This window comes from Otolemur garnettii, unplaced genomic scaffold (assembly GCF_000181295.1).
Source record: "Otolemur garnettii isolate 467f Iridium unplaced genomic scaffold, OtoGar3 scaffold00078, whole genome shotgun sequence".
Taxonomy (NCBI): Eukaryota; Metazoa; Chordata; class Mammalia; order Primates; family Galagidae; genus Otolemur; species Otolemur garnettii.
Window position 1 is genome coordinate 5147629 of NW_003852473.1, and position 16251 is coordinate 5163879.

Consider the following 16251-nt stretch of genomic DNA (forward strand, 5'->3'; position numbering starts at 1 on the left):
CTTGCCACTATATATTAGCTTAAGAATCAGAACTGGTGTCAAAGTTATCTAGCTTTAAAAAAAATTAGTAAGAGTTTTAAAACACCTATGCTTCTTGGTTTTCTGTCCCTGGGTTATTAAATGCTATTGAAATGATTATGCCATGACTCTCGCTATATAAAAGCTATAATACCCTTTTACCTCATTATTATTTAAATGTTAAATGCTCCATTATAGAGGTAAATTGGGTTTAAAATAGAATGTTTCAAGCAGGAGAGCAAAAAATATAAGGTTAAACAGAGTGACGACCACAGCTTCCATTTGTGGTATAAAGCTTGCTAGGGCATAGATTGATCTTTTGATATACTGAGAAAGGCCGACCCTCTGACATGCTCTATTGAGAATGAAGATACTGATTCAGAACAGAAACGTGGAACAGCTGTTAAGTGACAGAAGAAATGTGCATTGGACCACCAGCCTGTCATAAATATTGCACTCTTAATCAGAGAGCATCTGTCTTCTCATTGCCTTGTCAGTAATCTCGCTTTGTATTAAATCTGTGCAGAATGCCTCTCCAACAGGTGTGACAGTGTTTACAAATTTAAAACTGTATTTAAATGAAGCTTATGAGCAGAAATGTTTCAATTAGCAGGGCAACATTTTATGTGAAGGAACCGTTCTAACATTTGGCAAATCCATAGATTGTTTTGCATTTGTTAAATTTAATTATTGGAAACTAAGAGTGTATATGTTGAATAAAGCTGAAGATGAAAGATGCTTCCAATCTTATGTCATATATTTGTACCCAGAGAAATTATAAGGAAAAGTCACTGGTGGGAATACAAATAACTTGACATGTTGGGTATAGATATTATAAAATGTCATGTTTTATTAAAAAAAATAGAACCAATAATGTCCCACATAAAAAGTCATCTCTATGTCACCAGTTTATTTTTTGCATAATTCAATTTTCCCTATCATGATTCAATTTTTGAAATTGAATATAATAGATCCATAATCAATCTTATTGGATAAGAAAAAATATTGAGTTACTCTAACATTTGTGTTACCATGACCCAAGTATTTTTAAATAGATAATGTCTTCAAAAACATGAAAATAATCATAAAATTAGCCCACTAAGAAAACAATTTTTAAAATGCAACCTTCTATAACAATTATTTATTTTAACTCTTTTATTCAAAATGAACACAGGGATAGGCAGGCACTACAAGTGACACAGTTGAGTGAAACATGTGGCCCTCTCCGTTGATCATTAATTTCCCAATTTTTGATAGAAACAGGTATTGAAGAAATTATTCTTCTTAACTGCACTCTTGGGCAAACATGGCAGATTCTGATAGGGAACATGGCAAGTGGTGAGCGATGCCCATTTAGCTTGTGTTCCCAGGGAGAAAAAGAATCCAGTGTTTCCAGAAATTCAATTTTTCAATAACGTTCAGGACAAAAAGCATAAACATGGTCTTGGTAAAGTAGTTCTTGCCCTTGGGCTCCTAATTTGCAGTCGTTAGTGTAATGGTTGAAGGCAGAGGCTTATTGTCAAACCAGACCTGAGGTGAACTTCTGTCTTGGCCATTTATCATTTTTATAACCTTGGACTTGACTTTAAATACTATTTCATCTACAGCATAAAAGGAGTTAATAATAAAAACTAACTCATAGAGATGCTGTTTAGTATTAAATAGGGTAAGAGGTACAAAATGCTTTGCATAGTAAGCATTCCATGGGTGGCAGATTTTATATTTTGTTTTCATTTTACTTTTAACTACATACAAAAGGAAACAGAGGCTCAGAAACCTATAGAGATTGGTCGTTAACATGCATGAATTTAAAAACTCAGGCCTCCTAATTTCCAGTCCACCAAGCTATGTCCCTAAAAATTTATAAACATAAATTATATTTTAAAATATAATTGAAATTTTATGAAAAAATCTCCAATTTCCTCATGTACTTTACTCATTGACATTGGGTAAGTATTTTTCACATCATGGATAAAGCCTTTTTCAATATTTATAATTCTTTTTAATAGCTGTATACAAGCATTTATTATAGGTTAATGGAGAAAGCAAAGGTTAATATCTGTTCTTTAGAGAGTTCACGCAGAGTTATCTCATCTCGGGCATTCATATTTCATAAGGGACAAATCTATTAAAAAATTCTCCCATTAAAGCAATATATAATAAACAAAGTCATTTGTTATAAAGCATAGGGGACACTCTTTTAATTATTTTTTAAAAGACAGATATAATAGAAAATGATTTTGATGAAGGAATTTAGATATTCTAAGAATAATTTGAAAAAAATGGTCCTTCAAATTAAGCCATCTCTATTGGATAGACTTTAGACTTGGGAATTTCTCAGTGACAGTAACTTCCTGTTTCCAAACCTTCTCCCTACTGACATCTCAGATCCCAGATGATCCTCATCAATTCCACCTCTGCAGCCTGACAAGTTTGTTTTCCTTGACTATTAACAAAGTCTTTCCTTTTCCTGAGTATTCTTATCTTAAAAGTTGGGAAATTCTCCCACGTACCTGCTGGACCTACAATCAGAGGATAATACTTACAGTTGAAGGGGTCGCCGTACCGGCTTCCTGTTAGCCACACCCTTCACATGGTCTCATTTAATCCTCACTCTGGCTCTATAAGGTAGATTCCATAAGTACGTGAGGCAGCACGCTGCCTTGTTTGTAAAATAGTTCTTTTTTTTTTTTTTTAGGTTTTTGGCCAGGGCTGGGTTTGAATCTACCACCTCCAGCATATGGGGCTGGCGCCCTACTCCTTTGAGCCACAGGCACTGCCCCTGTAAAATAATTCTGAAAGATGTTAAATAGTTTGTCTCCAAGGGTCAGAGTCAAGACTTTAGTCCCATTCCCAAGAGGACACCATTCTGCCTTTCTAAATTCTTGGCTTAAAATCCAACTGAAATGAATTGGAGAAATGCTTGACAAAACTTATCTACGAGTGGCTGCATGGAGATGTAAAGCTAAATATTACTCAAAGCTACTAAAATTTTAAGATATTGCACATCTGAAATTCATCCTACGCCAATTATACTTTAAACATTCCTCTTCAAGGATACCCGGGTCACTACAGGAGTTTGGAGACAGACTGTTACAGTCCATTGTTTCACTTTCAGGAAACACAGTCGACAGCGTCCTCTCTGATTGACCAGAGCAAGTTTCAACTCGCCTGGATTATGAGTGCTGCTGGAAGGTTTCTGTCAGTGTGGGGATTTTACATTTCTTTGTTTTTGTGTATCTCAAAACTTTTGTAATGACCCACTTATCTACATTTGAAGAGTAAAGCAGGTTTTACTCTATTTTCTGACAATTATTTTGTTAATTTAATAAGCATCTTACGCAATTTATTCCCAAGGCTTTCAAATAGCTCCAAAGAATATACAAACAATTTCTAAAAGAAGATGATATATGCCAATAGGTTTATATGCACAGAGAGACAGTTTTCCTATGACATAATTTGAGAAAGATGGAAAGAACTGAAGTCAACAGATGGATGAACACAGACGTAGTTAAGGTGAATAATACCTTTGTGATATAATTTGGGAAAATGCCTTCTATCTTCCCAAAGCAGTATCTTTCTCAGGCCTAGTAGGCCTGGGAACTACTGATGAACTTTGGGTAGTTAATCCACAGATTCACATTAACACACAGAACGTGAAATGCATTTTCCTTTGGATGAACAGAGAAGAATCTATGGCCCACGTCATCTGTTTCTGTGAATACCAAAGATTACAATTAGGTTTTGACGTTAATCCTCTACTGTGAATTTCTTGTTGTGATGCACACTGTGAAAATGTGAGTGACAGTATAAATCTTTTTAAATTGAATTCAACACTATTGAAAAGAGCTGATGTTTTCAAATACTATTACCAAGCCTCCGAACAAGAATAACTCTCTAAATGAAGCCACTTTCCATGGTGACCTATTTGATATGAAAGAGGAATAGCGAGGATAAAATCAGATTCTGCACGTCTGCTATATATTGTGTGTGTGTTTTGCATTTTTTAGGAACAATCACCTCCAATGCCTTGATGTCTTCATAAGCAAACTGCACGGTGGGAACTCCAAGATGGTTGATGAAATAATCAGCGTCACCTTGTATCTGTACAGAACTGACATTGGTTTCTGGGCACTGAGCTCTCCGGGTACAGTTGAAATTATTTTTCTGAAAAACATAATTTAAACTGTTAACACTATGCTTCCCAGATCTTTCCCAAATCAGAGCCACTCAAAATGCAATCCAGAGACCAGCAGCATCAAAGTCATTAAGAGTTGTTCTCAATGCAAGGCTTGGGCTCCACCCTGTCCTCCCCGGGGCCTGTGGGAGCAGCTCCGGGGTCTGTTTCCTGACAGTCTTCTTTGACTCTAAGGCTCACTGAAGCATGGTGAGCACTGAGCAGAATCAAGCTTTGCTTTTTCTTGTGGCTTTGAATGTATTTTTATCATACTTTATTTTGAACACTAATGATTCATTATTTCTCAATTGTTAAAAGACTATTAAGTCTCTAAAGGGTTTAGGGTTTGTTTATAACTAAGGATTTTCCCATAATTTTCTTTTCTTTTCTTTTTTTTTGAGATAGAGTCTCACTCTGTGCCGTGGGTAGAATGCCACAGTGTAACAGCTCACAGCAACCTGAAACTGCTGGGCTCAAGGGATCCCCATGCCTCAGCCTCCGGAGTAGCTGGGACAACAGGCACCAGCCACAAGGCCTCAGCCTCTCAGAGTGTTGGGATGACAGGCTGCACCCGGCCACTCTCTCCTTTATTCTTATCTTACGAGTATGTGACAACTACTACAGTGGTCCACAGAGAGCCACACAGCCAAGTGTGACCTTCAGGGAAACAGAAGATGATAAAAGACTATTTCTTAACCTAAGAGTGGGCTAGCATGCAAAACAAATGACAGTAGCATTATACAATAAATCTAAGCAAGCTAAACAAGAAAACTAAAGATTTTTATAAATAAATTGATTAAATGTCTTCTTGAATAAATTTTTCAAAAATATAGAATCTAGAATGTGCACTTGCCCTAACTATGAAACGTGGGAGAATACCAGTCTCCTGGGCAGCGGGAGACATCACACCTTCTACCAGAGACAAAGTACACGCTGAGTGAATGAGTACCACTGAATCAACACACAGATTACAAACTGGCACGCTTCTTTGGAATGATGTAATTTCAAAAATACTTTTAGAAATAACCTCTCACAAGGTTAAAAATATGCATCTTAATATGGAGAAAATTAGTCATTCCAATTTTTTTCAAGTACAGTGCTAGGTTATTCAAACATATAATAATGTTTCAATACTTATCCAATTTTCCATGAAGACCTAATGCAAAGATCTTTGCAATAAGCTGAAGTCAATTAAAATGGAAAGCCAGTATGAGTGCTAACAAATGAAGCCGGGTTTCAGTTTAAAGTTATTTGTTAAATATCTTGGGTGATTAAGCACATTGAAAAAAAAAAGTCTGATCATACAGTGTAATTAGCAGCAACCTAAAGTTCAGTATGGTGACCCTCATTAATCTGCTTCTTTTTAAAGCCCAGTCTTCAAAAAAAGGGGGGTAAACCTTTTTCACTCCCTAATATATTCTTGAGGCTTAAGACTCCTGGGTGTCTCCTGGGTGTTTTATGTCAAACTGGGACAGTTTAGGGGGGATTTTGAATATTCTGAAAGAAGAACTACTCTTACATGCTAGATAATACTTAACAACAACAACAAAACAAACAAACAAAAAACTACTTTGCATCAGGTGGGAAATCCCAATTATTTTTGAAAGCTCCCCCAAACTGGCACCTCTGAAAGTAATTATTTAGCCCAAATAGTTTGTTGTATTTTTTTTTTTTCTAGTTGAATTTGAATGCATTGGGCAGGCAACACCTTCACTAAAGTCCAGTCTCTGGTGTCTCACACCCAGCCCGCCCCACCATTCTAATTCATCTGAGTGGTGCCAGAGGTGTATGAATTTTGAAACCTAGATTACTGCATTATTTTATGCCATTAATGAAAATTTCGTAGAATCTAGTCTTCATCTTTGCAAATGAAATCAAAGACTACTTTCTGCATGGTCTATTATCTCTTTACTAAAGAAGAATCTATATCTTTTTAAGACAGTTTATGCATTCTATTCAATATCAGAAAGATTACAGGTTTGGCTTTAATTTTGTTTTGCATATTTAACTCTCAATATCCACTCCAACTCTCAGCATGCTCCTTAGATGGTGCGTACTATCTGGCAATGTTTTATAATTACAGTTTGTAATCTGTTAAACGACATTCTTGTGCTAAATACAGACTATTGAAGAAGATAGAACACAGAGGAAGAGAGCTGAGTGGCCCAACAGATGGCTGGGGCCCTGTGCTGAGCCTCTGGTCAGGGCCAAGCACAGATGGAAGGTGAAGCCGCAAGAGAGTCTGTCAGGATTGAGGGCTGCGGGGATGACAGCCTTCCCTGAGGACTCCTGGGCTGCTTCTGATCTACTGAGCCCAGTTTCCCTGAAGGTCTTACGGAAGATCTATTTTACCACTCTCCCCCACCCCCGCCCTTTCTCTCTCTGCCTCATTCTCTTCTTCCTACTGAAGTAACACGTGTGGGGAGAGGAAGCACACTACTTCCAGCCAGTGTTCACTTTGCCTTTTTGTGCTTTTGTTCCTGACTAGCTTCAGAGTAAAAATGTCACATGGAAAGAAACCTAATTTTCAGTTTGGAGCACTTTTCTTTCCTCCCTAAGTTATTTTATTACAAACACACTATTTTCTATATCTTCATTATTCATTTATTTAAAGTAATGGATTTAAAGCCAAATTCACAGGCCAGAAATGATCCTAAATCTGTATTCAATCCTGATATGAATTGTTTTTACACACAGAGATCAGTGGATTACAGTGGAGCCATACCAGGGAATAGGCACTGATCTACTTGGCCCCCATAAGCACTAATATATGAGAGAGAAGTGGAAAAAAAGGTTAATTTTCTTCATTTCACTAGAAGTTAAGTACCATGGGAAAGGGAAGGTTGGTAACAAATTTGTGCAGGTCAATTAATTTTTTAAATTTATTTACAAGGCTGAGTAAATTCATATTAAGAATTTCATCCAAGGAGTTCAAAATGCCTCATATTTAATGTATGATAACAAGTGTTTTTATTCCAGTTCATAAAATGAGCACAGCCAGGCAAAGACCATAGCGATATCGCTTGTTTAATTTTCCACACTGGTCTGTTGAAGAACTAAAATGAAATCACTCTCTCAACCTTAATTCTGTGTGCTCTTTGCAAGGAAATTTTAAGATGAAAAGTGAAATCTCATAATAAATAATGATAGAAGTGATAAAGAAATCCAATCAGTATTTGCCATAGTTAAATGATGAAGGCAAGACCATTGACAAGTTTCTAAACGTATTTAAAAATATGTTTAATAATTCAAACATTCCATTCCTTCCACACTCTGCTTTCCCGGCACACATCAACATTCACTGTACAGGCATAGGAAATCTAAATGATTACTTATTCAGACAGCAAGAAAAATATAACTCTCAAAATAAAAATACCATATTCTACATATTATAATCAAATCCCTTTCTTTTCATTTCAATATCATTCTTGTAACTTCAATTGTGTGGAAACAATTTATCTCAGTAGTTTTCTCGGAGGGTTATCGGTATAGTAATGTTCCAGTTGGGATAATGATTTGAATAATGTGACTAGGTAGGAGGATTTAAAAATGATTTTTCACTATAGGGACTGTGATGGTTAATTTTGTGTAGCAACTTGGCTAGCCCCCCGTGGTGCCCAGATATGTTTGTCAAACATCATTCTGGGTCTACGTGTGAGTGTGCTTTTAAATGAAATTAGTATTTGAGTTGATAGACTGAGCAAAGCAGATTGCTCCCCCTAATGTGGGTGGCCCTCACCAAGCAGTTGAGGGCCTAGTAGAGCAAGTTCACCCCTCCTGCAATGAGTGGAGTGGTCCTGGGGGTATTCCTCATGCCTGAGTGCTTTAAGCCAGCAAATGGGTCGTTTCCTTTATTTGGATCTGAACTGATACATTATTTGCTTTATGAGGGTCTTATACCTGCTGGTTTTGGATAGGAGCTTAGTTTTCTAGGTTTTTAGGCAGGAACCACCAGTTTCTTGATGGCACAGACCGTCAGCCCTTTAAACTCAGACTAGCTGCCCCTCCTGGCTCTCCATCTCACTGACTCCAGACCTAGGAACTTGTCAGCCTCCCTAGTCACATTATTCAAATCCTTATAATAAATGTCTTGGCATATATATATTATAATCCTACATAAATACATAGCATGTATTTATATGTAAAGATATGCCTCAGTCATTCTGTTTTATTATAATACAAGGCCATAGACTGGGAGGCATAAAGAACTAACTTTCTTCTAATGGCTCTGGGGCTGGGAAGTCCATGAGGGTGCCACCGTGGTAGGCTTTAGTGAGGGTCCCCTCCCTGGTGTGCAGGTGGCAGGTTTCTCATTGTACCCTGACGTGGTGCAGAGGAGGGGTGGAGAGACAGAGAGAGGTCCATACCCCTCTTTGTGTAAGGGAATTAACTCCACCTCATGACCTAATCGCTCCCTAAAGACCCAATATCCAAATACAACCACACTGGGGATTTAGTCTTTAAAATACGATCTTGCGGGGGGGGGGGATGCAAACATTTAGACTATAGCAAAAATACATGTTGATTGTTTTCTGGAGAACCCTAACATGCGCACTTTTAGAACTAGTGAAACATTTCACTTCTAACTAATGGTAGTGAGGAAAGTTGTAGTTTTGCTTGATTAGGGAGAGGTAATTTCACAAAATTTTATTATGACACTTTTAGTGCTGAACTCTATAAACATGGTCCTGGGCAAAGTGAACATGGAAACAAGTGAAGAATCATAAAGATATTACTGATATTTTTAAACTGAAAAGAACCTAAAAATCCTAAGGTTCGAATGCAGTGAGTGATTCCCAGAAGAATTCAGAAGGCCTGTGAACTTGGTGGAGAAAACAATAAATAAATAAAAATTGCATTTTTATTTCACTCACTTCTAACTGAAATTGAACATTTTCTTTACTTTTGAAGTAGGTCATCAACCCTGTAGTTTTAGCAGTATCTGTAACTATGTAGCCAAATGAAATTAGATGTTTTCATATCATATTTTAGTTGTTGCCAGTACCAATATATTAAGCTCATTGCTAATTTGAAAAGACGGCAGTAAAGAGAGAATGTGCTGACTTTTGCTGTTTAATGTGTTAACTTCAAAAAGCCTGTATATTACAAAAATGCAAAGCTGCGTGTTTTAATACTTGAGTCATTTCAGTTTGATATAATAGCTTTCCTTAGAAGTCCTGCCTCTTTTAATTTAAACACTGAAAACACTATTTCTGAGAATGAGTCCTTGTAGGATTTACCAATCTGCCAACGTAGTCCACATGGGTGGACCTCGCCTAGTAATAAGTAGCTTTAATAATGATGAGCCCCCAAACAACAGAATTATGATTTAATCCCAGATATCTTCAGTCCACAGAATACTCTTCTTATCCATTATGCTGACTTATCGAGCATACGTACTGTATTAATACACGAGAACAACTAAATCTGAAACTTGATCTTTTTAGGATTGTATGGGTCTTTTTTCTTAAATCATATTGGATCACTGCATCTAACTGTAGTAAACTGTACGTCTATGGAATTTCCTCAACATTTACTTAGTTCCTGTGTGTACCATATATCTTTAATTTAGCATGCATTTTCATGCCGACATATTGATCTGATGCCCAGGACCCCTTCATAACGCAGTGCAGATGTCGCCTCATAATGTGTGACAGGAAGCAAGAAGGAATGTCTACTCAATTTCTTGAGTATTTTAAACTAGAAACTTATTTAAGTTATGATAAACACACACTAAGTTTTCATCTTATTAAAAATAGAAATTTTTGACCTATAAAACAGAGTTTTCAAATCTCTGATTTCTTAGGATTTCTGAAAATGTTTAAAAATCTACTTGCTAAGGGTTAACTAAGTATTTTTTAGCTTTTTAGCTTTAAATAGTGAAGAACTGCTGTTTTTCTAATCTACACAAGTAGAATCGCCAGACTGAAAAGCACTCTTCAGCTCTCATTTCATTCTGTTGATTCTTAGAATTTTAATTTTGTTATCAGATGTAGAAAAATATTATGTTATATATGAAATGCTTCTTGTTAGTTTTAGAATATCTATATGCACTTGTAAATGCTTTTAAGATCACTCTAGGAGGGCATAGATGAGGAGGAGGCAAATATCCCCCTTGTTTTTCATTCCCCCTTTTACCTGGCATCTTCCTCTCCATCCCCAGCTGCAGTTTCTCCCTCCTCGTCCTCTTCCCTTACCAATCAAAGGGCCTTGACCAATAGTCACATGATGCCAAAGACCCATTTGCTCCTTTTTTTCCTTCCTTTTTTTTTTTTTGAGACAGGGTCTCCCTTTGCTGCCAAGCTAGAGTGCCAAGGCATCATCACAGCTCACTGCAACCACAAACTCCTGGCTCAGCCTCCTGAGTAGGTGGGATAAGAAGTACATTCTCTTCAGGTTTTTCTCTCTCCACTTAGGGCCAGTATAATAGTAAAAACAATTGTGGTCCTTTAAAACTTTAAAAAATATTTGCCTTTCAATGAAACTGGTGAGCCTAAGTAAAAATCCCCACTAAATACTAATATCTACCCTGCGGTATCTTAGATCACAATGCATTCCAGATGAATACATTTTTTAAGTGTAAAAAAATTAATCTACATCATAAAAGTATATGGGGGAAACAATGAAAGAGAATTTTAAAAATACATTTTTGAGTATAAAAATATCTATACAAATTATTTCACAAACAACAGAATATTTTATGTAATGTATAAAAAATCAAGCTTATTAGAAAATAGTTAATGGATAAAAACTCACATTTATACAATTATAAATGCCTTGCATTCATAAAGGGCATGTAAGATGACTTTTATATTTACTTTAAAAAATCTTTGCCAAGCTTAATTATGGACTGTATTTTGAAAGTTATGGGAAAACTGATGCCTCATATATTACTGAAGAAAAATATTGGAACTAATTCTATGAAGGTTAATTGATTGTTTTTTAAATTTTTTTTTTTTTAGAGATAGAGTCTCACTTTATCGCCCTTGGTAGAGTGCTGTGGCATCAGTTAATTAATAATATTATATATATATGCAATGGAATAATATTCAGTCTTTATAAGGAAATGCAAAGACATTTATGGACTGATAATTAACAATTTTCAAGATACATTTTTACATAAAAGAAGATGCACAGATTCTATAAGATGTCATTTTGATTTTAAAAATTAAAATAACAATCTATATGTTCAAATACATATTGCTGGGAGGAACATGTTTAGAAGATACATTCATTGCCTTCTTGTGTATTATTTTTTAATTTTAAATCTGCAAATGAATTGTCTTTTAAAAAAATAAATTAGATTTTTCAAATCCTCTTTGTGTTATGTGTTCCCAGTTCTAAGATTTTCTGGAAAGTAAGATGAATTATCAATGTAAAAAAGGCTTGTTAGAAGCCTAGGAGGAAACAAATCATATAAAAGCTATTTCCCAGTTTCAGAGATGTTAACATTTTTAAAAAATGTATAATTGTGGAGAAATAGGGTATCTAGGGTTAAAGAATCATGGACAACCGTTTGTTCTAAGCAAGGACATTTATGTCCATTGAAAATACACAGCATTGGGGAGAGAAGAGGTAAAGTGTAGTTCATTGGGGGAAGTATGTGTCTCTTTTCCAGGATTTGGGAATGGGGCAATAGTGTGAGGTCTCAGCTAGGTAAGGGACGCTGCAGGTGACTCCCCAAATCACCAGGAGGATCCTGGGAGAGAACAGAGAGCCAAAGACTACTAAGAAAATCCTCCTACCTCATGATCATAATGCACTTCAGGAACATTTTTCTGTCTGTGGTTTGTGCACATTTGTATTTCCTAGACAAGTATCAATTTATTCTTGGAATATGCTAACTATGGACTGCCTCCTTCACTCTGAGGAGATGGTTGCAAAGCGCTTAACCATTCACAGACACAGGGTCACATTAGAGCCTAATGAAACCCCGTGAGACGAGGAAATAGGCTGTTATTGCACCACTTTACAGAGTAAAAGTTTTGTCTGCCCCTAGAGGTGAGGATAGTGGGGGGTGGGGGTGGCAAACAGGGTTTCCAACGTTGGTTATTGCCCCACTACAACCTTGACCTCTGGCCTCATGACTTGTCCTCCTGTTTAACTGAGGAAACAGGGAAGGAATCTGTACACTTTATGCAGAAAGAGTTCTTGGTACAAAAAGAGCTGTTGGGCTGCTGACCAATCAACTACATTAAAATTTCCTTTTCAGTTCAAGAGAAATGATTACTTAAAAATAATTTTCCCAAAGCAATCTACCTATTCAATGCCATCCCTATTAAAATACTAACATCATACTTTCAAGATTTGGAAAAAATAATTCTGCATTTTGTATGGAACCAACAAAACCCCCATATAGCCAAGGCAGTTCTTAGTAATAAAAACAAAGCCGAGGGCATCACCATACCAGGTTTTAGGCTGTACTACAAGGCCATAGTGGTCAAGACAGCATGGTACTGGCACAAAAATAGAGACATAGACATTTGGAATTGAATAGAAAACCAGGAAATGAAACTAACATCTTACAACTACCTAATCTTCGATAAACCAAACAAGGACATACCTTGGGGGAAAGACTCTCTATTAAATAAATGATGCTAGGAGAACTGGATATCCACATGTAAAAGACTGAAACTGGACCTGCACCTTTCTCCACTCACAAAAATTGATTCAAGATGGATAAAGGACTTAAATTTAAGGCATGAAGTGATACAAGTCCCTCAAAGAAAGTATAGGAAAAACACTGGAAGATATTGGCTTGGGGAAAGACTTCATGAAGAAGACTGCCATGGTAATTGCAACAACAACAAAAGTAAACAAATGGGATTTAATTAAACTGAAAAGCTTCTGTACAGCTAAGGAGACAACAACCAAAGCAAATAGACAACCTACCCCCTGGGAAAGGATATTTGCATATTTTGAATCAGACAAGAGCTTGATAACTAGGATCTATAGAGAACTCAAATTAGTACACATGAAAAAAGCTAAAATCCCATATATCAAGGGCAAGACACATGAATAGAATCTTCTCTAAAGAAGAGAGACAAAAGGTGAACAAACATATGAAAAAATGCTCATCATCCCTAATTATTAGAGAAATGCAAATCAAAACCACCCTGAGATACCATCTAACCCCAGTGAGAATGACCCAGATCACAAAATCTCAAAACTGCAGATGTTGGCATGGATGTGGAGAGAAGGGAACACTTTCTGGAAGGGAACATTTTTGGAAGGAAGTATGGAGAACCCTCAAAGCACTCAAGCTAGACCTTCCATTAGATCCTGCAATCCCATTACTAGGCATCTACCCAGAAGGAAAAAAGCCCTTTTATCATAAGGACACTTGCACTAGACTATTTATTGCAGCTCAATTTACAATCATCAAAATGTGGAAACAGCCTAAATGCCCCCAACCCAGGAATGGATTAACAAGCTGTGGTATACGTATACCATGGAATACTACCTCAGCCATTACAAATTGGAGACTTTACAGCCTTTGTATTAACATAGATGGAAATGTTACACATTGTTCTTAGTAAAGCATCACAAGAATAGAGAAGCATGAATCCTATGTACTCAATTTTGATATAAGGACAATTAATGACAAGGGGAGGGGGTAAGCAGAGAGAGGAAGAAGGAGGGAGGGGTGGGGAAGGGATCAGTAGAGAGAGGGGAGGAGGGAGCAAGGTGGGGTCTTGGTGTGTGCCACACCTTTTGGGGGCAAGACATGATTATAAGAGGGACTTTACCTAACAAATACAATCAGTAAAACCTGGTTTCTTGTACCCTCAATGAATCCCCAACAGTACATTTAAAAAAAAGATAAATAGTTTTCCAGGTGATAAGATTCCATGGATGCCTTCTGCTTTTTGGGACTTCTTTGGTAGGTTTGAAATTGGTCATTGCAACAGCTAACCCCATTTCTCCGTGGATTGCAGACTCTGTATGGAATGAGAATTCAGAGTGCTTCCCAAAGTGTCCTCTGATCACATGCAAATGAAACTGTGAGCTGCTAGGAAAGGAGCAGCAGCACCAGTCACTGACCTCTGACCAAGCACATCCCTTCTAGGTACAATTCCCCAGGACCTTTAAAGGCCCAGAGGATCAAGACAGAGATTTTATGTCTCAGTGAAGGATAACAATGCTGCCTCACAGTGCTGTTCCATGCTGAGGAATTGGCTGACATGACATAACTTCAGCCATTATCTCACCAGCCTTCTGGAGGCCAGTCTTCAATAGCTTCTCTTAGCATCACAGGCAATGGTATTTTAATAATATGGTGTCAGCACTTCAGTGATGTAGTCTAGCTGCCAGGCATTAAAAAAAGTAGCTGAAAAACCTAACTGGCTTCCAAATCAACCCAGTCTCAGGCTGCAAATGTGTTTAATAAAATATTTAAACAAAATTATCTGTAGATGAAATAGTTTAGTACCTGCCCTTCAAAAAAAAACAAATCACCATTTCAAAATAAAATGTGTTACCTTCTCTACAACCAGGGTTATAGGGCAGCTGTAAATCAGGTGGGTGCTTCCAAGTTTTGTAGAGGTAATTAATTTAATTTTAGGATGGCATAGGGAGAGGAAAAACTGAAAAGTACAGGACTTGGCAAGCAGAAGGGTGAAAGGATGGCACATCAGCACACATTACTATTTCAAGCAAGTTAAGTGCTGAGAGTAAGAAATCAGGCCAAGGAAATAACACACCAGCAGTGATATGTCCAAGTGTGACAGATGACAGTGTCGCGCTGGAACCTTAAAGCCCTGGGCCATAACAGTTGGGAGCCTTGGTGCAGCTTTGCTGCCATGAGCCCATAAGCGGTTTGTAGACCACCACTTGCCTAAGGAGCAATGAGCAGAGGACACCCAGGCTCTAACCATGGCTCACACCCAAATGCCAGTTCCAGATGTTCAGGTCATTGCTTTGGTCAAACATGTGGAGTCTGACTCCATCAGTGTCTCACCTTAGTTCTCCTTTGTACTCACTCTGCCTCTCCTACTCGTTTTTTAGAAGCAGATAATTAGTTTTGTCCATCTTTCTATTGATTATTATCTTGGTCAGCACAATAAAAAAAATAAGGGTTTGGCCAATTGAAGGTGACCCAGTGGCATCCTCTTGTCCCAGTGCCAGGAGATGGTACAGGAGTGGAGAAGAAAAGAACCACACAAATACCCTTCAGCTTCATGGGTGAGATCAGAGAGCAGGTGGACTCAGAGAGCCAAAGATGTTGCAGGAAATGTGAAGTTGACTTTGGGTAATTCTATGAGTTGTAACAATTCTGGACAGCAGTTTCTTGCTTGGAAAAAACGGCGTTCAAGTAAACTGCGTATCCCATTAGGCACAAGTAGGAAGTCAGAGAGCATGTGTGGACGTCACAAAGTGCATTGTAACAAGTAGGCACTTGAGACAAATATTAAAGAGTAATCAAAACTGTGCTCAATGAATGGACTCAGATGAGGGGGACAATTTTGCATTCTTCCTTAAAAAGCACTGATGTCTTCCCTCAGGGGTATAACCACAGGGCAGTTACTTATCATAATTATCATTACTCCTGCATTGCCAACAGACACACACCCCCACATACACACACCCCTTCTACATTTTTGGCTAATCCTTCCTACTAAATCTACTTAAAACTATATTTTCTCCTATCTTTTAAGATGTAGAATGTTCATATGCAGAAAACTAAGCCTTTTCATGATTATCTCAAATGCATTTTTTTAAATGCCTTTTCCTCATGAAGGCCGTTGTTAAAGGGGGTGAGATTTCTTCTCACTCTTATTTCTCATTCCTTTTCAAGTTAATCTCTTTGTTTTTATGAGGTATTTTGTGGGATAGCATAATAGTCTTCTTGCTTAGGTAATCTTTCTAAACATATTAATAATACCTTTAAAATGTACTATAATCAGTAAGTTTTATAAAATATATCCCCCTTTATTTTCCATATAATAAAGGGAAGACCTTTTTAAATTAGAGTGAGTCTGTGTAAAAGATGATCATCTACACCTGAAAACTATGGAGTGAGTCTGTGTAAAAGATGATCATCTACACCTGAAAAC

General features: G+C 37.2%; 1 protein-coding gene across 1 annotated transcript in view; it reads right to left on the reverse strand.

Annotated features, from left to right (window-relative positions):
- Positions 1-16251, reverse strand: part of NAALADL2 (N-acetylated alpha-linked acidic dipeptidase like 2) — a 979797-nt gene that overhangs the window by 234471 nt on the left and 729075 nt on the right. The window contains exon 10 of the mRNA XM_003794285.3: positions 4039-4185. Within this exon, the coding sequence (XP_003794333.2) occupies positions 4039-4185 (147 nt within the window). The remainder of the gene's footprint in view (positions 1-4038; positions 4186-16251) is intronic.